The sequence below is a fragment of the Podarcis bocagei genome (genome assembly GCF_964188305.1).
Source record: "Podarcis bocagei genome assembly, chromosome: 5".
Taxonomy (NCBI): domain Eukaryota; kingdom Metazoa; phylum Chordata; class Lepidosauria; order Squamata; family Lacertidae; genus Podarcis; species Podarcis bocagei.
The window spans coordinates 44,616,143-44,642,578 of record NC_138129.1 but is presented as its reverse complement, the minus strand read 5'-3'; the positions used below and the strand labels follow the sequence as shown (position 1 = coordinate 44,642,578).

General features: G+C 40.3%; 2 protein-coding genes across 8 annotated transcripts; one reads left to right on the top strand and one right to left on the bottom strand.

The window, feature by feature from the left end:
* Window positions 1-483: 483 nt before the first annotated feature.
* On the bottom strand, window positions 484-21,864 carry ZC3H11A (zinc finger CCCH-type containing 11A). 7 transcript variants are annotated; one of them, XM_081193433.1, is made up of 18 exons: window positions 21,649-21,864; window positions 17,867-18,252; window positions 16,941-17,144; window positions 16,547-16,666; window positions 14,203-14,326; window positions 13,110-13,310; window positions 11,653-11,775; window positions 10,855-10,935; window positions 10,043-10,144; window positions 8,905-8,967; window positions 8,333-8,428; window positions 7,229-7,294; window positions 6,192-6,695; window positions 5,339-5,412; window positions 4,547-4,865; window positions 3,071-3,243; window positions 2,714-2,778; window positions 484-807 (listed from the first exon to the last, which is right to left on the bottom strand). In XM_081193433.1, exons 3-18 carry the CDS (start codon window positions 16,992-16,994, stop codon window positions 549-551), a joined length of 2,424 nt encoding a protein of 807 aa, XP_081049559.1. In that variant the 5' UTR covers window positions 16,995-17,144; window positions 17,867-18,252; window positions 21,649-21,864; the 3' UTR covers window positions 484-548. The 7 variants fall into 7 exon arrangements, with proteins under 7 accessions (XP_081049559.1, XP_081049560.1, XP_081049562.1 ...); XM_081193434.1 differs by having other exon boundaries at window positions 17,867-18,046; XM_081193436.1 differs by having other exon boundaries at window positions 17,867-17,920.
* Window positions 21,865-22,004: 140 nt separating this feature from the next.
* SNRPE (small nuclear ribonucleoprotein polypeptide E) lies at window positions 22,005-25,640 on the top strand. The gene is made up of 5 exons (XM_081193590.1): window positions 22,005-22,221; window positions 23,035-23,061; window positions 23,791-23,853; window positions 24,293-24,371; window positions 25,368-25,640. Exons 1-5 carry the CDS (start codon window positions 22,168-22,170, stop codon window positions 25,421-25,423), a joined length of 279 nt encoding a protein of 92 aa, XP_081049716.1. The 5' UTR covers window positions 22,005-22,167; the 3' UTR covers window positions 25,424-25,640.
* Window positions 25,641-26,436: the final 796 nt, after the last annotated feature.

Sequence of the window (26,436 nt, the reverse complement as noted above, 5' to 3'; positions counted from 1 at the left end):
AGATTAAAAAAACAAATGTTCAATGTTCTTTCCTTCTTCCTAAAGCCACGGAGATTACTACATTTCTGCTCTTCCTCATTTTAAACTGTACTCCTGGCTCTAGAATCAAATTTGAAAATATAATTGCATGACTCGAAGAGCTGACACAGTAACTTGGGAATACAGAAATTACCCCTAAAAAAATCACAATGAAGAAGCCGTGAAACAGACATTGAGGTTTGCCACAAGGCTGGAAAACAAAATGTGACAGTTAAGCAACAAAAATATATACAGGAAGGTTGTTGAGTCAACAAGTGGACCCTAGTTGAAATGTTTGTGGTTTTCTCAAAGTATTTCAGGTGGGCAGGATAGTAACAAGACAGTCATATAGGAACATCTCTCTGACCAGCAGGGCAATACAGGACAATCAAATGCAGCCAATTTCTTTCATCAGTTCAAGTGTGCTTTAAGACTTGCCATAACTTCTCACCAAGAAAAGGGTAATCTTGGTTATCCAGCAAAATATACAACATTTATTTTCTCTCAGAATAAACCATATGGGGATGAAATCAGCTGTCAATCATTTCAGAAAGTTCAAGCAAGAGGTCGTCCTCATCTTTTCCTGGGTCCAGATCAATCTCTGCTTCCAGTTTGCCTCCTGAGATTTCCCATATCAGCTTTTCAAAGTCATCGTCTACTGAGGTGGGTGTCTTCCCAGGTCCTGTTGAGCTCAGTCTGCGTGTCTTTACTGCTGCATGGGAAGAGGTTGCACCTGCTGTCTCTGCTTGTAACGTGGAGGCTGCCTGGCTCTCCATATGCAGTTCGGAGCTTCACAAAGAGGGAAAAGATAACAATATGATTCATCTCCAAGGGGAAAACAGAGATCCTGTCTGGACGTGGGGAACTCTTAGCCCCAGCAGAATGGTGTGATATTAATAAGCTGTGCAGGAAGTTTCTCCTCTAGCAGCAGATAGGTCATAAGTTAGTTACAAATCTGAAACTTAAATAGGCAGGATGCAGGTACATAAAGAGTAGAGATAATATTCTTATATGGGAATTCAAGCAACATTTGGGAGGGGGGTGTTGTGCAGGGCAACATGTATAGTTGGTGTGCACCAGCCCATCCTTGCTGCCACATTCACACCAATATGCAATATATAGGAAGGTCTAAATTAAGGATCTTGCATGATCAGAACTGACAGGGAATTTTGCACTATCACCAGTGGCTTCTAACTGCATTCAGCTAAGCATGGTTAGAAACCTCTTTTATGTATGGCCTGCTCTCCTCTTCACACACTAAAATGCCTGAAGAAGCCTTATGTTGAAGTGTCATCTAGGTCATATTATGATATGGTCAGGAAGCAGTTGGTTAGCAGAAAGAAATAGCTGGATTACTGCTATGCCACTAAACTATCTTCTTCAGCTATGCATGTTTACACTATGTAGCTGTAAAGGTAAAGGACCCCTGGCAGTTAAGTCCAGTCGCGAACGACTCTTGGGGTTGCGGTGCTCATCACCAAGGGAGCCGGTGTTTGTCTACTTCCGCATACAGTTTTTCCAGGTCATGTGGCCAGCATGACTAAGTCACTTCTGGTGAACCAGAGCAGCACACGGAAACACCGTTTACCTTCCCGCCAGAGCGGTACCTATTTATCTACTTGCACTGTGTGCTTTCGAACTGCTAGGTTGGCAGGAGCTGGGACCGAACAACAGGAGCTCACCCCGTCGCAGGTATTTGAACCGCAACCATTCGATTGGCAAGCCCAAGCGGCACAGCACCACCCACGTCTTACGTTTTGCTTTTAAGATAGCTAAGTTCAAAGTAAACTGAGCAGTATGAAAAACAAAATGCAAGACTTAAGAAACTAGTTTATGGGAAATATCAGGTATGATAAATAGCATAAGATCTTGAACAACTTAAAATACTGAATCAGCTTATTGCAGCATAAGCTTTGATGAGCAAATTCTACTTCAGATGCAGGAGTCCTAGCCATTTATTTATTTTATGGCATTTATATACCATTTAATTGCAAATAAGTAAATCACATAGCATTACCTACAAAAGGTTATGTCAGAATAATTGTTTTGTTGGTACCCATGTTAAAAACCAAGGACAAATGCCTGTTGATTTGGAATCTTGCTGGTCTAGTTGCAGTTGGGTTTCTAAATTATCATAATTTGGCTTTAAAAGGCAAATTTTTGTCAGCATTAGTGTGAGATATATAAACACTTCATCCAGAGTACTGCTATCTCCTCAGTGCAGTAGGATCTGAAGAGTGAAAGCTTGGTAACATTTGACTCTATCTTGTTGACTAAATTAAAACTAGTACAATGGAAAATATTCACAATTTGTATTAATTTCTTTTTAGCTGCTTCTAGTATTATGATGTACCTTCATCTATTACTGGCCTAACTGTATTTCTTCAGAATCTGCCACTACAGTCTTGGAATTTTCAATATGAACTTCAATATATCCCAGAGTCTTATGGCATTAAATTTAATTGAATCTATTCCCAGTGCCTGTTACCTGGACCTCCACTTGCAAACCTACATGGAAAGAAAGCTGAAGGACCTTATCCTAATTTTCACATGATCTCATTTGAGTAATGGCTACTAAACATTCAAAGTCTGCTTGCACAACTGTTCCAAGGGACAATCTCAGTGACATATAATAGGGTTATAGATAGATGATAGATAGATAGATAGATAGATGATAGATAGATAAAATAATTACCTGTTAGACTGCACTCTCTCAGGAACAACAGCTTCTGTGGCTTCTGGAAGACCAGGAGCACTTGCCTGAGAGAGGGGGAAAAAGTTTGTGGCAGGTTTTTCTCTCTCCATCATCATTATGCTGTTTTAATTCTTGAGCAACCATCTTATTACTCCCCTCTTATTCAAAATAAGAAATCAGACTCTCCCAAGTTAATCTTTGGTACTTTCCAAAAGATGACTGGTCACTTAGCACTGTAAATGTACCCTCCTCCAAAAAAATCCACCCCTGCTACTTATCTCAAAGTACAAAGTTACAGCACAAGCTAATACTTTCAGCTATCAGGTAGTCTCCAACAGCATTAATCAATCTTCTTACCAGGGCTGTGTTTTCAGATGGGTGCTCCTTTGTGTTTGGGCTTGGGATGAGACTCAGAGGCTTCACTGCAGCAATAACAGAAGGATGACTCTCTGATGCTTTGCGCTTCAGTGCCTGCTTTGCTGGAGACACGGGCTTCACCCCAGATGGTTTCACATTCACTTTTGGTTTGGCTAGAATATGAAAAAGCAACTCAAGGTTAGTCCATGAACACAGAATGGCAATGTTATTCTTCTCTCTCCCTCACTTTTTTCCAGAATAGCACATTTTAAAACCAAAAACAGCACTTCTCTTCCTCCAACAAGACCTTTTTTAGACATGTCAGGTCTGTAATTACAAAAAGATTCGGTGCTGTTTGCACATGGCAGTTCTTTATCTACATGAAAAATGCAACATCCTGCAAAGGGCTTTTTGACCTATTGCAGACCCTCCAAGTGTCCTTATTTTCCAGGGGCGTCCCTGGATTTAGAGAAGCTGTCCAGTTTCTGATTTGATCCCGGAATGCCCTGCTTTTCCTTAGAATGTCCCTATTTTCACTGGAGAAATGTTGGAGAGTAGGAAGTTATCTGACTCCTGAGCCGTCTGAAGGCAATCCTATATAGGGATTTTTTTTTTAATGTTTAATGGTTTATTATGTTTTTATATATGTTGGAAGCTGCCCAGCGTGGCTGAGCCAACCCAGTAAGATGTGGGGGGTATAAATAGTAAAATTATCATTATGGAATGGGACGTCCCTATTTTCATCAGAGAAATGTTGGGAGGGTATGCTGTTGCAACTAAGAATGTGTCTTTGCCACAAGTGCAGAAGCCTACAATCGGGACGTGTTAGACAGTGCCCAGATATAATGCTATCAAATCTCCCACATCCAGAGATTGTCTAGCAGTAAGTGAGAGAGAGCAAGTGCAGCTTCATTCCATATACCAAGAGGGGTCCAGTCACTGGCTAAGCAGAGTCACCAGGACTTCCCAGAGGAACTCTGGGCTTCGAATTTGTCCCTCTAATACTATACATCATTGTGCCTTTGTCTCAGGAGTGATGCAGTGGATATTTGTGACTCACAGCTTAAATGAGCAAGGCAGGTTGATAGTATGAGACAGAAAAGGCTCTGATTTCCATAGGCATTAAAATAGTTACAGCTGTTGCCCAGATTATATTTTGAAGCAACTGGGAACACACATGCTATCTCAGAGATAGATGAAATCTCAATATGTTTTGCCAATTCCCGAGTGTGTGTATCAGTATTATGCAGGAATATTCATCCCATCCCTTTGCACCTGAGACATGTAAGTGGAATGTGGGAGTATGCTTAAGAATACACACCTTGTTACTTAGCTCATAAGGCAATGCTGAAACTTAAAACAAGTAGGAACCTAGATGGCAGAAATTTAAAAGCCTCTTGTTCTACCTCTTATGAGCAGCTTAAGGAAGCCAACCTTTTTTTGACCCTTGATTACCATCAAGGTGTTGCTGTTTACCTTTAATCTTTCGTTCTACAGGCTGAGCAGAAAGTCTTGACTCCTCTGACCCCATGTTCTCTGGCGCTGCCTCCTGGGATCTCACTAGCAACCTCTTTGTAAGTGGACGGCTTTTCCCTGTTGTCACTGGGGATACAGGATTTTTCGCCCCTGGGGCCTTCCCTTCTGCAGTTTCTTCCCCAGCAGATGGCACAGTCACTTGCTCCTCCTGGGGCTTCCTCTCTTGCTGCTGTTTTAGCCGTTGCTTCTCCTTCCTTATCTCCTCCAAGCTCTTCACCTGGACTTTAGAATGTGAATTGCTCATGCCGTCATTCAAAGGCTGAGTAGACAATGAGAAATAAAGGGGTGAGAAAACAGGTGCTTCCCACGAAAAGCGCCCCCCCCCCCCGATTTCAGTATCTTGACATGCTTCCTTGGGTGGCCTGGCTCTGGATAGTGCTCAGGATTTCTTACTTCTGTTTATTTTTACTTTTTTGGCTTTTTATAACCATGATGCAGTCATAGTCTGGGGTTGTCTGTCAGAAAAATGATGCCCCATTGTGTTTCTTGGTGGCATGATGTGCCCTTCACAATAGGCTGTCAAAATATATTATGCTGAACTTTGGCCCAGAGCTGATTAGCTAATGGGATCTAAATGGGTGAGAAAGCAGGGTTTGTATATCACGTGACAACTAGTCCTGATATAGATGTCTAATGGCAGTTTCCAAAGATGCTAGATGATAATGAACATGCATCAGTAGCAAGGCCTGTTTTTCAACATAGAATGTATTGTGTACCAAAATGAAGACTTACCTTCGCAGTGGCATCTGATGTAAAAGTTCTTGGAGAGGACTTCAGCTCTATGTGTTTTTTTTCTCTTCCAGGAGCTGTTAAAACACCACATTGATCATTCTAAAAGGAGAATTAACTCTCCTGAGGCACAGCTATTTCCCACCTTATCAGGACAGGTAAATTAGGTGGGTGAACACCACACTCAGCAGTCTTCTATCTTGCTTGAAATGCTTGCTACCTTCCAACACCAAGGTCCATGAAGCACTACAAGCAAGGCAATTCATCTCAATTCCTCAATTTTTGAGGAACACATCCTACCCAGACACATCCTATTCTGTCCTGAACTAGAAAATGTGCATAATGGTGACATGCCAACAAGCTGCACTGACATTACTTCCAGCTGAAAATACTTGTTTTTTCCAGAAATATTTGTTCTGGCATTAGTTGCAGGCTTCTACAAAGTGAACTGGAAAGAGTACCCCCACTTGAATTTAAGGTCAAATTAAAATGTGCGATCCCATTTGCTGAAATACTGAAAAATGCAGGAAGGACACTTGCAGGGCAGGAGAAAGAATGCTTAATGCCTCCTGCCATTGCCAATACTCTCCTCCTATGAATACCCTACTCATGCTTTTTCCCTTTCCTTACTCTGAGCTCATTTCTGAGCCATGTGTGGGAATGGGGGGACGTCAGCACACTGCAGTATGTTCTGAAGCTGAAGTTCCTGACATTGCTCTACCCTATGTTCCAGAAGTCAAATCTATCACGAGTATTTATACCAATTTCATCATTTATAAAAAATCTGCTTCAACATGCATTCTGAATATGAGTATTTGGTAGTAAAATGGTGCTACAAACAGGGCATGTATAGTACCTGTTGGCTTTGTAATGCATAACTGTCTCCTCCCAACCAGAGTTTGCTCAGGTTGCATCTGCGTCTTTGAGGTGTTCTCCCCACTTTGCTGCATTCGGAGGGCTTTTTCCTGCTTGATTTCCTCTAGAGTTTTGATGCGCACCTCCCTAAAGTCCTTAGCTTTGTCAGAAGGCTCCTCCAGCTTTCTTCTGATGGAAACAGCTGAACCCAAGGAGCCTTGCTTCTGGGGCTCACCCTCCTGCTTTGGTCCAGCAAGGCTCCCTTTTTCAGTTTTTATGCGCTCCTCTTCCATTTGCCTCTGCTTCTTCTCAGCCAGGACCTCTGAAAAGGTTTTGATCCTGATGGCAGGAGACGGTTTTGCCACTGCATTGGGATCATCAATGGTAAAAGTTACTTGAACCTTGGGTTTGGGATGAATTTCTCCCTTTCTTTGGCTAGCCTTCTCCAAACGGATTTCTTCCAGTGTTTTCACACGAATTTCGCCTACTGGTTGGGCAGCATTCTCTACACCACAAACACAAAGCAAAATGAAAAAATGCACAATAGAATTAGTTAGTTTGCATTTTTATGTTAGTCAAAATGTCAGCTATTCTAGGCTCTATATACTTTTGCTCCCAAAAGATGCGGTATCACTCTGAGAGTTTAACAATCTGCTTCTTATCCCCCAACCTCATTCTAAATGGGCTTCCCTCAAGACGTCCATGTAGTATTTCAACCCTTGCCAGTTTATTGCATAGTGAAGTAGATTATCCAAGTCAAAAAGTGAGCAGTATGTAAAACATTGCTGAAGAACTAATGCTGAGAGCAAGATCTCATTCCATAAAGGAGCTCTAAATTCAGGAGGTAAGAAAAAAGAAGGCTGATCTTTTTGGGACATGGGCCTTTTATAGATTTTAGCCTTTTATATATTATTATCACATTAAACTCTGTGAGGTTTACTTCTGAGTAGAGTAGCTTGGATTGCACTAAGGCAAAGATCCACCTGCAAGAAATAGGAAGAGGATATCCCAAGGTACTCCAATAAAACCAATTGTTACCTGTTTCCATGTTGTTCTGCTCAGATGGTAATCCTAGTCTCTCTTTAAGTGACAAGGGAATTTGTACTGCAGAAAGAAAGAATAAAATGGTGAAGGAAGTTACACAGGAGTCTCCTGTTTTGTTCTCCTACAGCAATCTTCCTAGTGCCTTGGACTACAACTCCCATCATTCCTGACAATTGGCCATGCTGGCTGGAGCTGAAGGGCTGAAGGTTGAGGAAGCTGACCTATGGCTTCACACAATAAATTGTTTCATATGGCTTGCTTCACCCTCCAGCCCAAGAAGTCTTCATAAGAGAGATGTTGAACTGTGATGGGAGAAAGACTTCACGCTGGCCATCAGGCAATGGCTTTTTCCACCTGCCTTGCCCACCCTCCATCCCTGAGGCTTTCCCAGACCATGACTTTGAGAACAGCAGAAGCACCTGGGAAGAGAGGAGTTCCAGGGTATTTTAAAAATTAATGTTATAATTTGTCTGTCCTTGTTTCTCAATTTGATCCTTTTATATGGTTTTGTATGTTTTGTAGCATTTTATGAATAATGATTTGCCATTGTTTTTGTTGATTACAGTTTAAGAATTCTTAAATTCAATAGTAGTTGTTTATTTTAAAGTTATGTTTTTATTATGGCTTTTTGTATTGGATCATATTGTTATCAGGTATATGATCTTTGCTGTCTATTTTGTTGTTTATTCAGCTTGTAAACTACCTTCTGTATAGTAATATAGAAAGGTGGTATACAAATTAAAAGGAAATGAAATACTGTATGTTTTCTGCAACTCAAAAGAACCACAAATGAACTGCAAATAGATCTACTATTCTTCCAAAAAAAAATCTCTATCAAAGCAATTACATTTTATGCGCTGTGCACAGATCACCTTGACTATGGAATTTGGAGTACTTTGTGTACATCACTGTATGGAGACAGCATACAAGATTTTTGAAACAAACAACTGTTAATATGGCCTTTCCATTATATGCATTTGATTCCTCATCCCTGATAAAAACAGGAGTTTCACTGACATTTTTAGAACAATTTCACTTAAACAGGCTTGTTGCACTACGAAAGAAGTAGAACACATTTTACTATTTAAACAAACCTACCTCTCTTTGGTATTTTGTCTGCATTCTCCAAGGAGTCTACTTTCTTTCCCAGTCTTTCAGCAAGGCTACGTTTTAGGGGGAGACCACTCTCAGAAACTAACAGTAAAAAGAGAAGAAAGATTATTGTCAGGGTTTTGTTTTTTGCTTTCAGCTATGCTTGCTACTTTTAGTGGCAATTACATCCACATCAGTCTTATGATACTGAAAGACACTTTAGTGAACATTTTGCCTAGAAAGATAGGGCAGATATACATACACGTGCACACACATTCTGGCAGTGCAAGAAGCAGATGAGTGGGATAAGAGCTGATACCGGTCTAGTTTTTACACAGCTCTCCACTGAAATGTCAAGAAAAATTAAAATCCTCCTTGCCGCAGATTCTATGCTGTGCCATAAATGGCATATACTTTAATACAGTAATTTAATAAATCATCAAGGTTCACAAACAGGTAAAAAATGTACCCATGATCAGAACTTTTGTGCACGTATGCACCTATGATGGAAAATAATGGATAAGGCTGATATGTTAATAGAGGAGCAGGGTTTTTTAATTCTACATGCTGGTTCTCACCTGTAGAGGATTTCCGTTTTCCCAATCTCTCTGCAACAGTCAATCGAATCTGAGGCTCTTCACCTGACAAAAATTAAGGGCAAACAACTTTAACAGATGTCTGAAGTAAACCAATTGCTTTAATATTTGTATTAATATGTAGTGGTTTTTTCCATGAAAAACTGTTGGCTAATAAACAAACAGTATCTATACAGCAGTTTATTTACTTGCAGTAGAACCTGCATTTGACCATAAGATTAACACATGCAAATTTAGTTGTTAAGTACAGGATACTCAACTCCTCAATGGGATCCACCCACACAATGGTAAGGTGATATAAAGGCAGATTGCAAGCAAAGATGCCTAGATTCAGATTGCTCACTATCACATTCTTTCACCTTTTGTCAAACAAACAGGACAGGGTGACCATAGGTGAAAGAGGCAAGAAGATCACACATGACAACCCTCTTGTTAAACAAATGGGATGGCCAGTTTATCCCATTTCTCACTATTCTTAAAGTGATTATAGAAATTATAAGAATCACTCATTTCACAGCCCCTCCCCTCCCCATCACAATGCACTGGCAAAAAAGGGTATAAAAAGACCATTAGATGAAAAGGTTAGCTAGCTCTCCCAGCTCCAATACAACAGAACTTACCCTGCACTTCCTAGGACTCTGCACCCTACTGCTTCGCTTTAAGGACAGGTATACTTTCCTTTTCCCCTTCCCTTCTTGTGTGGGTTTATGGCAAAATTGTCACCTTGCTTATGTAGGTGTTAGAATAGTTAGGGTATTTTCTGCTCTTTAAAGTGTGTTTGTATTGTGATTTGCTACTCGCTTAGACTGTAACTTTGCTATCTAAAGCAGCATTATATATATATTCTGTCACTCCTGATTTATATAATAAAATAAGCTTCCATTATTTCTTTGTGAGGGTTTCTTGTAGGAAAAAGATTAAGGATTAACACACATCCATAAAAAGTGCACGTCATAACTCCAGCAAAAGATCCTAAACCTCTCAGCAGTGTGTATATGAACATACATGAGTACACATCATAACAGTGATGCTAATTATAATCGATAAAGAGGAAGGGCATTTCCAGAAATGCCACACCTACCAGAGCTGCTGAACTGGATACAAACAGAATTACACTTACCTGGCTTTGTAGATAAAGTTACAGTTCTGACCACAGTCCGTACATTTTCTTTTTCTGGGCCTGGATGGGTCTGAATCTGAGCAGAAACTTCAGAGGGGTTGTCTGAGAAGAGCAAGACAAAGCTATATTAAGCTGCACTGCCACCACTATTTGGCATTTCATGAATTTGTGGTTGAGATGCAATTTGAATATGAGGCTTCTAAGTTCACACTCTTGGCCAACTGCAATGCGTTGGTGCCTTAAGATAAGTCCAATCCAAAATTCTTTTTTTCTTGGAACAATCATCGAACAACCTCCACTAGCCACCACCCCAACACTTAATTGCTGTGATTCAATTGTAGGGCACAAAACTGCTGAATCAATGATCACTGGGACATCCAAGGCTACACATAAAGGTAAAGGGACCCCTGACAATTGGGTCCAGTCACAAACGACTCTGGGGTTGTGGCACTCATCTCGCTTTATTGGCCAAGGGAGCCGGCATACAGCTTCCGGGTCATCTGGCCAGCATGACTAAGCTGCTTCTGGTGAACCAGAGCAGCGCACGGAAACGCCGTTTACCACCCCCACTCCGGAACAGTACCTATTTATCTATTTGCACTTTGATGTGATTTCAAACTGCTAGATTGGCAGGAGCAGGGACTAAGCAACAGGAGCTCACCCTTCGCAGGGATTCGAACATTAGCATTTGCAAGGCTCTAAGAAAAGCAAGCAACAGCCCACCCTGGACTTCTAATAATAGACACTGCAACAATGAGGGTGCCCAAACATAATGCTGTGGAATATCCTTACAATTACAAAGGTCAACTCACCACCTTGCTTCTTTGATTTTTCCTTCATTTTTTTTGACTTGATCTCATCAAGGGTTTTGATTCCAAAATTCAAGTTATCAACTGCAAAATGTGAAAATCTGAGTAAGCGGATAAGTTTCTCTCAAATACGAAAGTGCAGAAAACAAGCTCAAAGTTAGATAACCTGTGAAAATTTATTCCAGGGGTGAGAACCTGTGGCCCTCCAGAAGTTACTGAGATACATTGCCCATCACATCTGATCATTTTTTGTACATGCTGGCTTAGGATGGTGGGAGCTGGAATCAAACATCTGGGGTGCCACAAGCAAACTTGGCAATTTCAACGTTTTTAGCTTTGTTTACTCTATACAAGTATAATCAATATATTAAATTAGATCACTCTCTGGGGCACCAGCAAATTTTCTGTTGTAAACTGAACATGTTCTGATGCACATTACCCTAAATATGCAGAGGAAATATTTCCAGAAAACTTTCCACAACACTTCCTGTGGACAAAAAATGTTTGTTGGTTTTTTTGTTCCCATCTTTCTGCATAACTCCTATATCCTTTCCACTCTCTATACCCCCATCTACCTTCCTGCACCAGCACACTAATGTCCTTCTCTCCAATACTTGCTTTAAAAACAAACAAACAGCATTTATGAAAACATACTTTGCAAGTCCTCAATTGCAAGAACTTAAATATAAACACACACTGAAGCAAATAAACAATCCAACCCAAATGCTGAATGTAGGTATCCTTGGCCGAAATCCCTTGCTAAGGGTCTACTCAGTTTATTTTGAGCATATTAGTTCCTACCTTTACCTTGTTTTGTGCTACTTGCTGATTTCCGAGTAGAAATTATCCGCAATCCATTAGAAACCTCCGCAGAGGGTTGTTGAACAGGCATTTTAGATTCATCACCTTCTTCCGATAATTGATCTGAAAGAAGTAACATTGCTACTTTGAGTCCATTCCTATTTATTCAGAAGTAAGCCCACTATGTTCAGTGAGACAGATTCCCAAATGTGAATAAGTCTTGGGCTGCACTGATTTATACCCATTTACCTGGAAGCAAGCTCCACTGAAATATGTCAGACTTAATTCTGAGTAGGCATGTATACGTTAGAACTGTGAGTCAAATAAAACTTCATCTGGATTGTCTCACCTGCTTAGTCAAGTAAGATCAGTACAACATGCAATTAATTAAAAGGTAGGTAGAAGATCTATGATTTGCCAATTTAAGTTTTGCTACTCTTAGATACTATAGGGTGGAAACCTCCCCACTCCATATGCTCCAGAGGATTGGAAGAAGCACCAGGGGATGTTTCAAGGTGCTGGGATAATGCTAGGGTTGCCATATTTGAAAAAGTGAGAATCCGGAGCTGGGGGGATGGGGAGCAAAGTTGTTGAGCTTGACCGTTTTTGAGCTATTTGTGAGGAACATCGGTAAAAACAACACTGATGGTTGTTGGCAGCCATAAGTCCGGATTTCCCTGGACATTTTGCCAATTTCCACCCAGACACTGCTTTTGGTTGCAGTATTTGGGGTGTGTTCTGGAAATTCCAGGCGTATGGCAACCCTAGATAATACCCAATACCATCACCTGCTTTGACATATTTACTGTTGTTTTCATCTTGATTTTAATTTACTTTAATTTTTATATAAGTTGTTAGGCACTCTGAGGATCTGCAGGATGAGGTGGGGGAATACACTGAAGCCATGACTGTATTAATGATATGCACTGAAACAACGGAGAAGCGGTGATGGACTATATGGAATTGGCGGAAATGACTGGCAGAATCCGAGACCAGGGAGAAGAGTCGGTGGAAGAAGATTGGAAAAAGTTTAAAGACTATTTACAGAAATATTGTAAAATTAATGAATGTTAGAATGATGTTGGATAGAAATTAAGTGGTTTTTAGCTGAAATACTATAAGGGAATATGAAAAATGGATTACTAATAGGTAAAAATTTAATGTTACAATATTTTAAGATTAAAGACTAGGATAAACAAAGAGGGGAAGGATTTGCTGAACTAACAAACTGAACTGGAATACAAAAAAAGGGAGGCGTGAGGAGGTCCGGGAAACAAGCTAATGGAAAATAAGTAATGGAAAGATTGAGTTGTTTTTAACTGTTTTTTTATTTTGTATTTTTCTTTCTTTTTTCTTTTTTCATTTTGTAATATCTTGAAAATTTTAATAAATATCTTCTAAAAAAGAAAAGAAACAACAGAGAAGCATCATGCTTTAGGGAACTATATTTTGCTCACCATCATCATCTTCATCATCATCTGCAGCATTGATAACAACTGGTGGATGAGTGGGGCTTGGTACATTTTCAGAACTTTCCACCTTCATTACCCCACGCAGCTGAGGAGATGGATTGGACTGAACAGAAAGTTTATTCTGTTGCAATGAAATCTGTGTAGCCTTCATCTCCTCTTCCGTAGGTTCAGGCACGTTTAGAACAGCTTTAAACAAAAATGCACAAGGATCTATAAACTACAAGTTGAAAACCATTATCAATAATATAAATAGGTATCTGATCCATCATGTGTAAAATCTCTCCAGTAATATCAAAATCATGCTGCAAAGGATTGTGACCAATATTAATATAATTTTGATACTTAAACTTGGGGGGAAAATCTCCAATAAGTGGTGGCCCTATTCCATCTTGCTTACACACACATCTACACTAAATACCATTCTTATGGATTAGATCTAGCATTCTGAAACACTGGTCACCTAATGCTTCTAGGAAGTTAACCATAAAGAAATGATGGTGAAAGTATTTGCCCTGTTGTATGTTAAATATAAACAAGTCAGCTATTTGTCTCAAAGAGTTTCCTAGATGGTTATAGCAATTTAAAAAGGGAGAGGAAGGGCTGCAGGGTTGTGGTTGAAGATATGTAAATCACTTTTCAGAGTGCTGTGTTCACACAGATGTCTTCAATCTGCTAGTAGGACAAGTGTGAGGAACCTTTGGCCCTCCAGATGTTGCTGAACTACAATTCCCATCAGCCCCAGCAGGCGTAGCTAAAGGTCAGGGAAGTGAGTTTCATTCCAGCAACATATGGAGGGTCAAAGGTTCCTCACACCTTCGGTAGTTTTTAGGTTAACAACAACAAAAACAATGTTGTGAAGCATCCACCTTTGTGCTATAAAGAACGTGTCCCTGCATAACCTTTATCTACTGTATTGCTGCTGGAATTTTTTTTGATGCACTGCTGGGGGGAAAAGTCAGGCAAGTATGGCTTTCCTTACAGCACCTACAGAAATGTGGAAGTCTGAAGAAAGAATGCAAGATCTTTTGTAAATAGGTAGGCGTAAAGAGACATGCCGAAAGGTGAAATTACAACTCACTCTTGCTTGGAGGTAAGAAAAGCCCATCCACAAAACGTCCCTTGTTGTGGTGGAATGCACAGTTCATCTTCTGACAGCCCACTGGCTGATTCTCCCAAAAGCATGGGATCTCACTGCGTTTTTTCTGAAGACAAAACATAGACTATAAGTGTACACTAGGAACAACCTACAAGTCCACAACTAAGTTAGTAACACACTGAGATGGTATCAGCAACATAACCTTTGCAGCCTATAATTTATCAGAAGAACTGATAATGCAGATATTATTTCCCACTTCATTTAGGACAGGCAGTCATCTGCGAAGAGACTACTTAATCACAATGGCCAGTATCCAAAGAGCTGCAGTGTTCGAAACTCCCATTATTCTAGGCCAGGGGTCTGCAACCTTTAAGACAAAAAGAGCCACTTGGACCCGTTTCCGAAGGAAAAAAAACTGGGAGCCGCAAAACTCATCATTATAAAAATAACTTTTTTGTCACTTTATTATTTCTTTGTTTGACCCCTCAGAATTACTCCTCCTCATAGAAATAAACGATAAATTAACAAGTTACCTTTTTTGTGTGCGTGTGTGTTCTTCACTCCCCTTCAAAACAGTGACCAGTGTACATGCCCCCTTTCAATGCAGTGACCAGCGTACATGCCCCTTACAATGTAGCGGGCGGGCAGGCAGGAAGGTGACGTCGGGACGGTGCGTGACTAACGCAAGCACCGCCCCCATGCGACGTCACAGCCAGTACAGCGCCCGCCACAGTGGGGAGTGTCGGGGCGCACAATGTGCCTCCTCCCCTCGCTAGTATCCGCCCCGGAGCCGCAGCAAAGGTGTAAAAGAGCCACATGCGGCTCCGGAGCCGCAGGTTGCCGGTCCCTGTTCTAGGAGCATTTTGCAACAGGGAATTTCATTAACACGAGCAGTTTCTGAGCTCTGGGCGCAGATTTCAGATTAAAACTGAACAGTGGAAGGAAAGGGGGACCCTTTTCTGCTTCCCCACTTCCAACCACTTTCTGAAGACTGGAGAAGAGACTGTCTTAAGAATATTAGAAGGGTGGGCAGGGGAAGCATGGCTTTGTTTTTTGCAGTCTTCAGGTGAGGATTAGATCATGTGAAAAATGAACGTAAGATTTTAGCTGCAGTTCATTCATTTTCAACTTTGTATTCTTGTTATTAAAAAAGCATGCCTAGACATTCCGTTGTTGTGCCCGTAACCTAGGTTTAAGGTGCCATTTAGCTCCTAGTTTTCATATCTCAATTTCTAACACTGGCTGCATGTGGAGTTCCACTCATGTACACAAGCTGTGCCAGCAACCTCTCTCACACCCTGAAAAGCAGCCCTTCTGGGAAACACGTTGTACAGATGCACGCAATGTAGCATAAGAGATACAGCAGAGGGGAGATTGAGCAACACACATACAGTGCATATGTGAAACTGCTTTTCACTCACCCATAGGCTTTTTGGATCCTGGCCCATTATTATATTTCAGCTCTACCTTCCTACATCCTACATGATATCTTCTTTTCCTTCCAAATCCTACTGCCTGCCACACCTTTTGATAAGATAGACTAACTTTATGTTTACCCCACTATTGTTTAAGAATAGGGAATTACAGACCCTTTTGGTATGCACTGTTAAAAACAATCATTGTTAAAAACCAAATAGCATGTGCTGCACTTCCATTTTTTATAGCTATAGGGTAGGTCCTGCTATCACATTTCTTGTCCACACAGGTCACCCTGTTTCTTCCCAAATACATTCTCATGTGTGTATAGTATGCAAACAAGGTAATGGGTTACTGGCAGAAATAACTGTGGGACACTAGTTGTGGCCACAATTCATGCATTACATTTCTACAAGCTAGCTCATACTATGAAAAAGCTAGGACAACTCACATGGTGGACAAGGGAAAATATCTAAAACAGAGTTCACATGTTTCTTCTCTCATTTTTGTAGCTTTAATGTAAAAAACACAGTCACCATATAATAAACCAACCCAAATAATAGCACCCCAAATTCAAATCAAGCTGGAAAGGTGCTTAGAGACTAAGAAACTCATGCTGGTAGTCTAAACATGGGAATCTCAAACTACTATGAACAATTTCTTCATTTATAAGTGTATATGTGTGGATATATTTTTTCAAAGCAAGGCAGGAGTTACCAAAATAACCTTGCAAACTTAAACTTAACAAACTAACTTGATCGCTCTAAATCATGCCTATGTCTTTATAGTTTTTAGGAAAATGTTCTATGCAAAAAACACTACACTTCAACAATGCACACAGTGCCTGAATTACAGACCCAGATATCAAGAGTAATCACACTGCTAGACTATATATTGAGGCAATACTTACATCAATCTCCATGTGTCTAAATCGACAGACACTTCTGAAACATCGCTGCTCTTGCCAAAGCACACACACAGTTTCATTCCCCAGGGCAGCTTCACAGTGACGGAAGGGGCAACTGTCACCCTATGGAGAATGAAATATGGTCTTGGTAAGCAATACATACATTAAAAATCAGACTAATATAACCAAGGTTTCATTGAACTGCATTTCCTATGCACAAAAGCAACTTGAAAGGTTTTACTACAACTTTGCATATTCCTCTTCCTGGCTACCAATAAAGTCACTAAAGGAAGGGACGGATGCCTTGGCTGGAGTCTATTGGGTGTATCAGGTTACATTATACTTATAATACTGCAAGCAAGAATAAAGAAGACTAGAGGACAGGGGAAATACAAACCTTGGTACATGTGGAGTAGAAATAAAAGTAACAATCATCTCCTTGGTTAGACATATTCAGCTGAATCTTTATTGTCAGCTTATGTTGGAGAGACTGGTGGCTGAACAGAGGTTTACTATTCTCTCAGTGATGGCTGATCAGTTTGGTTTAACTGGCAAAACCTTCTATAGGCTGGATTTACTGGTATCTTCTTTAAAATATAATCTTGGAAAGAGATGAAGGAAAATAAAAAGAAACCTTCATGTTACAAATCACAAGCTTTGCTACTTTTTTTATTTTAATGGCACATAATAAGTTCTAAACCCCAGTAGGTTAGGTAAACACATTCTACTTTTATATATGTTATGAAAACTGGTTCCCAGTTTAAAAACAAACCACATAAATCTGTTTACCCTCCAACTTCCTGACATCCAATTTCTTTACATCATAGTAAGAAACACTAAAGCGGGGGTAGCCAACATGGTGCCTTGCAGATGTTGGACTACGACTCCCATTAACCTCTGGACAGCATGGCCAATGGTGAGGGACAAGAAGATCTGTTGTCCAGCAATATCACGAGGGCAAAATCCAGAAATATAGAAGTTTCATATTTGGCAGCAAGCAGACAACACACATTTAATATTTTGGGAAGCTCAATTCCTATACCACCACCACTTCTTTGCTGACTGCTTAAAACAGATGGATAAGGTGAACTGACAAGAAGGGATGCTGAGATTGGGACATGCGCCAAGTTGAATAATTAGAACAACATTTGCATATGCTATTGCTATTGCAGAAACCTTGGCCACTGGGTAAAAACTGCTGCCAGCTAGTCATTTTGATAACCCTTCAAATTTTAGCAACTGCTAAGATATATCTTAAGCACCTGTTGAATTGCAGTTCACACACTAAACCTTCCCAAATGAATACATTTTTCACTGAGATACCTTGGTAGGTTCAGCATGCAACTCTGTCTTCAAAGACTTCCAGTTATTTTTCTCCTGTAGGTCGAATCAACACTCAATCCATGAATTGATAATAACGGGATAGAAAGACTTTTCTTCCTCACATTTCCAAGGAACACATCTCATTCTCATTCAAAATTCAGACAAGGTGAAATACAACTACTGGAGAAAGCAAGTCCATTTGAACGGTCAGGAAGACTGGAGATAGTGAAGGTTAATTGCCTCTTCAAAATAAATTGTTCATTTAAAGATGAACTTGTGTTTCAAACTGGCTGCAAAGAAGATCCATCTTCCACAGCCGGAAAATTTTAATATTTTTTTAAATTAAAACACATTTTTCAATTTCTGGTCTTCAAGATTTCTTCCACCTATTGGAAAAAAGGAAAAATCTTCCCCGCTCTTTATTAAACTGCATAGTTAAAAAAAATACTTGTATGTATAAACACAGATATGTATATACACATAAGTATCCTTAAATACATTTGTGTTTATACATGCAACAATGTATATACAAGCATGGTAGTTAAATTTAAAGATTGAAATTTTGCAACAGAATGTTTCAAATTTGGGGAACTAAAAATAAATTGCCATACAAATTTCAGGCCAATCGTTTCCCACATAAGCACACAAATAGGTACATAGACATAGGGTGTACACATGATGTATAGAGTATTAAGACTGATTTTCAGACAAATTGGGATCCAATTAATTTTTATGCAGAAACTAACTGCATGATGCAGTTTTAAAAGCAACAGGCTTAGTACTACAAAATCAAGGCAACTGTTTGATTTTGCTGTCAAAATGTTAAATTTGTTTTGTTTTTTTCTGTACCTAATTTTGCTCAGTCCCCCATACATCACTGCAAAGATACACCATAAGTCACTGTTTTTCAGTGATAAGGTTGAAAGGATGCAGCAGGTCCAACATCCTAGCAACCAATGCATCTTCAGTCACAAAGTGACCCAAAAGAAAAGAAATTGTTGATCCCTCTTTCAATGCCATTTTGGGTATATATTCCTTCTTTCAAATTGAAGAGTGAAATGTAGGAATCTTTTATTCACACAAATGCTAACATATTTTGGGGGGTAATTTTTGGCATGGTATTTCACCCAACTCAAAAATAGAGAGGGGAAAGTATTTTTAAAAGGAAAAAGTAGTAGTCCATGATGAATTTTACACAAGGGGAAATTATATATATAACTACAACAATTAATTTTCATTATTATATTCTCTTCCCACCCAGTTTTTTTATTTATTCAAACCTGATTTGCCTGCACTAAATGATATTGGTGCTTCACATGATCAATTCCGCAAGGAGAAAGATTCTGACAAATGCACAATACCTCTCTTTGCCATAATCAGCCCACATTTAGTGTCAACCAAACTATCCCCTTGGGGGGGAATTGTGCAAATACAGGCATTATAAGCAGCAAATTAACTTTAGGTATTTCCTTTCTGTAGCCTTTTATTTTTATTTTTGCATACACAATCCCTGAATACAAAGTTCATTTCTGTACATACTACCTTAAGGCACACAAAAAATTGGTTAATTAAACTGCCTATCCCAATTTAAGTGCATGTTATAAAGCAGTTTGTATATTATCTGCCATGGTTTAAGAACATACTGCACATCCAGCTCTGAGAACAATTATTAACTTCATTAAATATTACACTGTTTTAATATATAGGTGAAATCCAAGAACTGTTGGTGTCTTTCACCAATATATAAAAACCAACAATTTTTAAAAAGCAATTAAGAAAAGGTGATTAATTGTTTTCCCATCCCCCCTCCAGTAAAAATAATGGGCATAGCTCTGATAGTAGGAATATACTTGAAAGCCAGATTCTCATGATGATGCTGACATCCTTGATAAAGCTGAGCAGTTTTGTGTTCAAATCATACAAAAGCTTTTCAAAAGTCAACTGATGGTGGGCTAACTTTTGAGCTTATGTGAGAAAAAATGCAATAGAATCACAGAACTGTAGAGCTGGATCACCCCCTGCAATACTCCCTCCTAGGAATGTAAGCTGAAAGGTTTAGGCACAGGAACAGAAACTTTCATATAATAATTCCTGTTCATACAGTGTCACATTATCTCCCTCACTCTGATTATCAAACATAGTTAACATCCCTGTCTCATTGTAGGTATTGAGAGTATATGTTCACAAGACACTTTGGAGGTCAAAAAGCAGCTAGTGCTAATGATGGATAGCAAAGAGCAGCATTTTCATATGCACTTCAAATTGTCTTGAAGCACAGAACACAGATTTTATTCACTGTTCTCTTAAGCACCTCTCCATTTCATTGCAATGAGTAAGCACCATGCATGCCAAAGCCAAATGCCTGAATAAGTATATAAAGGAGCCATTTCCATATTGTCATTGTCAAATTATGAAATGAGTTTATGTTCAGAGGTCAAGAAATTTGTTGCTCTGACATTCTGACAGCAAGGTAGAAGAATGGCAGTTGAGGTAATTTATGACCACTTGGGCCAATGCCCAATTTCTCAGCTTCCCCTATCAGCATATGGGTTTCTGTTAACTAAACCTAAAACCTGTCCTTTGATACTATGATCTTTTTGCATGTTTTGAAAGGCACATGAATAGGATAAGCACCTCTAACTACAATAGCTTTAGGAAGTGCTGTCCATCTTTACTGCCATCTGTGCCAGACTCTGCACTGGGAGGAAACAATGTACTCTTAGGTATTAAAACTGCTGCGTCTTCTCGTATCAGAAAGACTGGGGAAATTAACACACTAAATTATTAGCTGCTCAACGCACAGAAAAACTTTATCACAATTATTACAGCTAATTCAGCTGCAAATGGTCTGCAGTGGGAAGAACTAGTACCTAGTTTCAAACTGGATATACGCCAGATATTTTGGTTACAAAAGGTATTTTATGTCCTCTGCAACCATTGATCATCCTCATCTTCATTTAAGTAGTCGTCTCTATGCTGCCTAGCAATAGCATGCAATGGCAGTTCTGTTTTTCATTGTGTTTTAAATTGATTAGCCTATGACATTATATTCCTAAAACATACTAGATGCACAGCTCAATCTTGGAGTGCAGCATGCACCAATGACAACAATCTGTTTTGGAAAAGAACCTCAAATGCCACCAGCTAAATGCCATGATAATCAGAGACTCTTTTTTTGTCAACCAGAATTACTGTACTTCCTGGTTTTGCTATTTTTCAGTGTACTACTGAATTGCAATGCCGGAGAGTTCTGTTACATCAATAGCACTAGAAGTGGCAGGTCTTGGCTTAATTTTATTTCATTTAAAAAACAAACAAACAACCCACTATTATTGAAAATCCCGCACTGTGGTATTTCCTTTGCCCTAGTTTTCTCATCTTTGGGATTAGGCCAGTTAATCCTAATGCCCTTTCCTAGATGGTCGCGAGGATCTGGGAGACTAGGAGGGAAAACCGAATTATCTAAACAAATCTTGAAGAGCAGGAAAACAATCGCTGTGGGAGGGCCGGGAAATAAATAAATAAATAAAGCGGGGCCGTTCCGACGCCATTTATATGAAACGCAAAAGGAAGCAGAAAATGGAGTTAATTTAGGGGCAACCATAGATAAAATAAAATAAATATAAGGAAGCTGTCGCAGTCTCGGATAGGGACTCGGAACGGGCCGTTTAACAAAAGGAAGAGCGTAAATTTGAAAACAAAGAGGCACTAGGCGGCGGGCCTACGGAGAGCCGCCTCGGCCAGGGAAACCCAGGGAATCCTATACGAAGCGGCCTTTATACCTATATCGGTGGCTGAGGGAGGGGGACCCCGGCCCCTTGTCACCCGCGCGCAGGGACTTTACCGAACCCCGAGAAGAAGCCGCTGTCGAAGTCGGGACAACACTCCTCCAGTCACCTTCTCTCGTCTTCTTCTTCTGGACGGCAGACGGAACTCGAGGCGCCTACTTCAGCAACACCGCTGCCCTCCTCTAAGATGGCGCCTCTCACCAGGTTAGGCCGACCCTGCCCGCAAGCGTCATGGCGGATGGGGAGGAAGAGGGCGGGGGCGCCTGCGCGATTGGCCCTTTTCGGATCACGCGGGCGCCGCTCTCTCAGCCTCGCCATTGTGATGCAAAAAACGAACGGCTGTCGCTTAGCTTCCTGCCCGCGCCGGAAGTTCTCTTAGCTACGTCGGTGGAGCGTCGGCCCGCGCGCGTGCGAGGAATAAAGCGAGGAGTGAGAGGAGTTGACCGTTGGCTGCCCCGTCCCGCCTAAGTCGGCTCGTCCTGTCGGGGGTCGCTCCCAGCCCAGCTGCCAGCCATGGCGTACCGCGGGCAAGGCCAGAAGGTGCAGAAAGTGATGGTGCAGCCCATCGTATCCTTCCGTGGCTTTCGGGAAGCGAAGCAGGCCCGGCGTGGGAAGGGGATGGTAATGGGCGGGGGGGGGAGGTAAGCAATGGCGCACAAGGGAGGTGTCTTGAGATTCGTAGGGCGGGGGGTCGTCAAGGGGGCTTGAAGGGGCGAGGAGAGAAGCAGGTGCTTGGTTTCCCGTGAGGAAATTTCGGCCCAGGAGTGGCGGGAATACATTGATTTGTGTCGCGTAGCTTGTGCAGGTCGTTGGCCCGGGAGACTTGGGTTCAAATCCCCAGTTGTTTCCAGTCAGCAGTAAAAATGGACCGGTTCCACGCTCTCAAGCTAGTCCCCCTCACAGTGTTTTGGGGAGTGGCGTTGAATAATGTGGGCAGCCTTGAAATCCTCTTGAGTAAAATAATGATAATAATAATAATGCATGTAGCGACGCCACACATGCACTGTTGTGGGTAGCCTTGATATCCTCTTTAATAATAATAATAAACTTAATAAATTTTATTATTTTTACCCCGTTCATGTGGAAAGCGTGAGGGGGAAGGGCAGAATATAAATGCTGGCAAACAGACTAGACTTGTGGGGAGTGGATAAAATGCGGCTCAAATTCGACCCAGAAAGCAGCCAAATGTTCAAAAGGATCTTCCAAAGTAAATTGGAATGGTTTTGATTAGAAACGGCAAGGCATACTAATTTGTGGTTGCTGTTTTCCTCAATATATGTTGAAAAGTGGAGGTGGCAGTTCTAATGCCACTGTCAAAATTGGCTCGCTTTGTGCTGCTTTATTATGAATATGTGTTTTTCCTTAAGCCACTTGTTGCAGAACCTCATCTTCAGATACCTACAGAATGTAAGTAAACACAATTTGCGATTTTTACTCCTTAATAATGAATTTGAACAAGTAGTGCTATTCAGCATAACTTGTGGATGAAGAGCAAATGGCCAGGAGATCTGGAATTTTTTACTGTGTTATAAAATCATAGTCAGGATGTGCTATTTTGCTTTATTGGAGGGGAGCGTATATAGTCTGTATTACAAGGGCTTGGTGTGAACTTTTAAAACGAATGTGGCAGGCAAACTTTTACCTCATTTTCCTGCTGTTCAGTGTTAGAAACTGAGATGTGAAAGCTAGGAGCTAAATGGCACCTTGAAACCTAGGTTATGTCCTAATTTGAACACTGCCCATCCATTTCCATGGCCTCTGTTTATGGCATTTTAACTGCGCCGTAGGATTGAGTAGCTTTTTGTCTTGAATAAACCATAAACATTTCAAACAAAGTAAGTATAATGTTGTGTAGTGCTTCAGCACTTCAAAAATATGGTTTGGATTAAGACATCTATGCATTTTGGATTGGCTTGGTACGAATCCATGATTCAGGCTCACACCTTCTGAATATGCACAGGATGTTTGTCTAATGTCATGCTGGGTTTTGGAATTTCTACCTTTTCCAAAGCCAAGTATGATTTGGCAGCCCTTTGTTCTTCATGTGAAAGCCATGGATATCTTCAATAGGCAACTGAATTTGTGAAAGCCTCTTTGGAACCATTATAAATACTTCCTTTACTATTTACTTTGCAGAGGTCCAGAATTCAGGTGTGGCTGTATGAACAGGTGAACATGAGGATAGAAGGCTGTATTATTGTGAGTATTGCCATCACTGTTTCTCTCTTTTCTTAAGTTCATTTGGTACCAAATTTAAATGCCAGGTTAAAGCTATCTGTCAAGACACAGTAAAAGTTAAGATGGTGAAGCAATAAAACAATAAATTTAAAATAAAATAAATAAAATGTAACTGAAGACCCAAAGAGCACAATTAATTCCTGCCATTGTCAGAAAAGTCTTGCATGTCCAGAATTGAACTTTTATTTTAGTTTAATTGTGTCTTGTTTTGGAGGTTTGTGTCATTGTTTTGGTATATTGGGTTATGCACTTTTTTATATAAAATCAGGCAGCATGTGATGATGTTAACAAGCTGTCTGTATTCACTACTGGGATATATTGCTTTATTTCCTACCTTATCATGTGTTCTGCTTTCCCTAAAACAATGTGAAGTCATAGGCAACTGTTTTGGCTTACACAGGGATTTGATGAATATATGAACTTGGTTCTGGATGATGCTGAGGAGATTCACTCCAAGACAAAATCAAGGAAACAGCTGGGTGAGTGTTGAGGACACCATTCCCTTTTGTCATTAGCAAATGCAATTGTACTTTCCATATTTTCAATAAAAAACCTATTTGACTGTTACATCTAGTACAGATGTTCCCTTCCAGATGTTCCCTTTTAGCCACTGGGCTTTCACTGCCCTGCTGTGCCTGGATCTTTATTGGCTTTCTGCAAATTTTCTAGTGGGCTGGATTTCAACCACTAAGTATGAAAAAGAGCTGACTGTTGCCTGTCAAATGGGCATGTTCTTTCTCCAGTGTCCAATTATAATCTTAACAAGTGATAAAGAATTACCTTTTAATACTACTGTGAAACCGCTATGAAAATTATTATTAAAGTGTAGTAGAAAAATAACATGAAAAGGAAGAATAGCTGCTTTTTTATCTGTAAATATTACCTACTCTAAGTCTTATTATATTTGCAGTTCATCTTATCCTAGGATGTTACTTGAATGTTTTTGGATAGCAAATTAATGCTGTAATTGAGGGCATGAAAGAGTTAGGCCATAGAAAGGGAAAAGAGAAAGGGTTAATGCTGTACAGTACTGTACTTTGCCACCCTTGCCAATATTTTTAGTACTGATTATACAGTTTAGATCGGCCTTTCTCAACCTTTGGTCCCCAGATGTTGTTGGATTACAACTCCCATCATCCCTAATGCTTGCTAGGAATGGTGGGAGTTGTAGTCCAAAAACATTGGGGGACCCAAGGTTGAGAAAGACTGGTGTAGATAAATGACGAATGTAACTGAAGTGGGTCAGTTGGTAGAGCATGTCACTCTTAATCTCAGGGTCACAAATTCGAGCTCCACATTGTGCAGCCTGCATTGCAAGGAATTGGACTAGATGTCCCTTGTGGCCCCTTCCAATGCTACGATTATATGAACTGAAAGCTGGATTTAAGATGTTAGTAGAAAAGGGGTATTATGTTGTCAGAAAAGGGGCATCTTTTTTATTCCCATAGATCTAATGGCACTTTTTTCCATTGCAGGTCGAATCATGTTAAAAGGAGACAATATTACTCTTCTACAGAGTGTTTCTAACTAGAAATAGTTATTGAGTCTGTTTTGCTTATTATTTTAATCTTTAAAACCTATAGAAGAAAACGTGCAGTGGTGTAATGGTATCGCTCCCAATTCTACCATTGGTGTCTGAAGTGTGAAGAATGAAGCCAGTTACCTAATTTGTGCTTGCATAATTTTCAATAACTTTTCTACATTGGTGTTGAATTGTAGTTCTTTATAAATAAAACTTTTTGTTAGTACATCTTTGTTACTTATTATCCATAGCACCTGGTGTAGAAATCTTAAAAGTTCTATAATGATACAGCAGAAAACAAACTGTTCAGCCCAAATTACAATGTTACCTTAGCAATAAACTTTTCATTAGAAGATACTGGCGACTTTCCCATCAACATTTGGGAGTCTCTTTTCTGATTGGCTCCCTTAATTTAGTCGTCTTCCCCTGGTGAAAATCTCTTATCCTGCTGTTGCTTCATTTCTCAGGCAAGTATAGAGTACACCCCACTCTGTTTCCCTTTTTTAAAAAAGATGTCTTGTTCTTGTGAGTAGTGTTACGAGTTTGGCGGGTTAGGCGATGTGCCAAGACCCTTCTAGTTCCTGGATCTAGCAGGGATTCAAATTGCTGAGTTAGCCAGGCAAGGGCCATAAAGGCCCTAAGTATGGATCCTTAAGGCAACAGAGGAAGTCACTCTGTGCCAGAGGGTAAATGGGTGGGCCGGCCACCCTCAGCTGTCTGGTAGTTAGAAAGACAAAGGGCAGAGTTGAGGTTTGTGAGCTAGAAGCTAGAAGCATACAGATGCCAGAGAGAGTGCTATGCATGATTTCTGCTGGAATCCAAGGCTGTGGCCATAGGAGAAGCAAGATCCTCTTCAGGTATTAATCCTGTGAACCCCTCCATCATAGGTTCAGGTTGCATATATATGTAAATAAACCATATATCATAAAGACACCACAGTCTCCACTTTGCATCATTCCAAAGGAAACAAACCATGGGCAAGCACCTAGAACCCCTGGAAACTGCTCAGAGATTTGGATGGT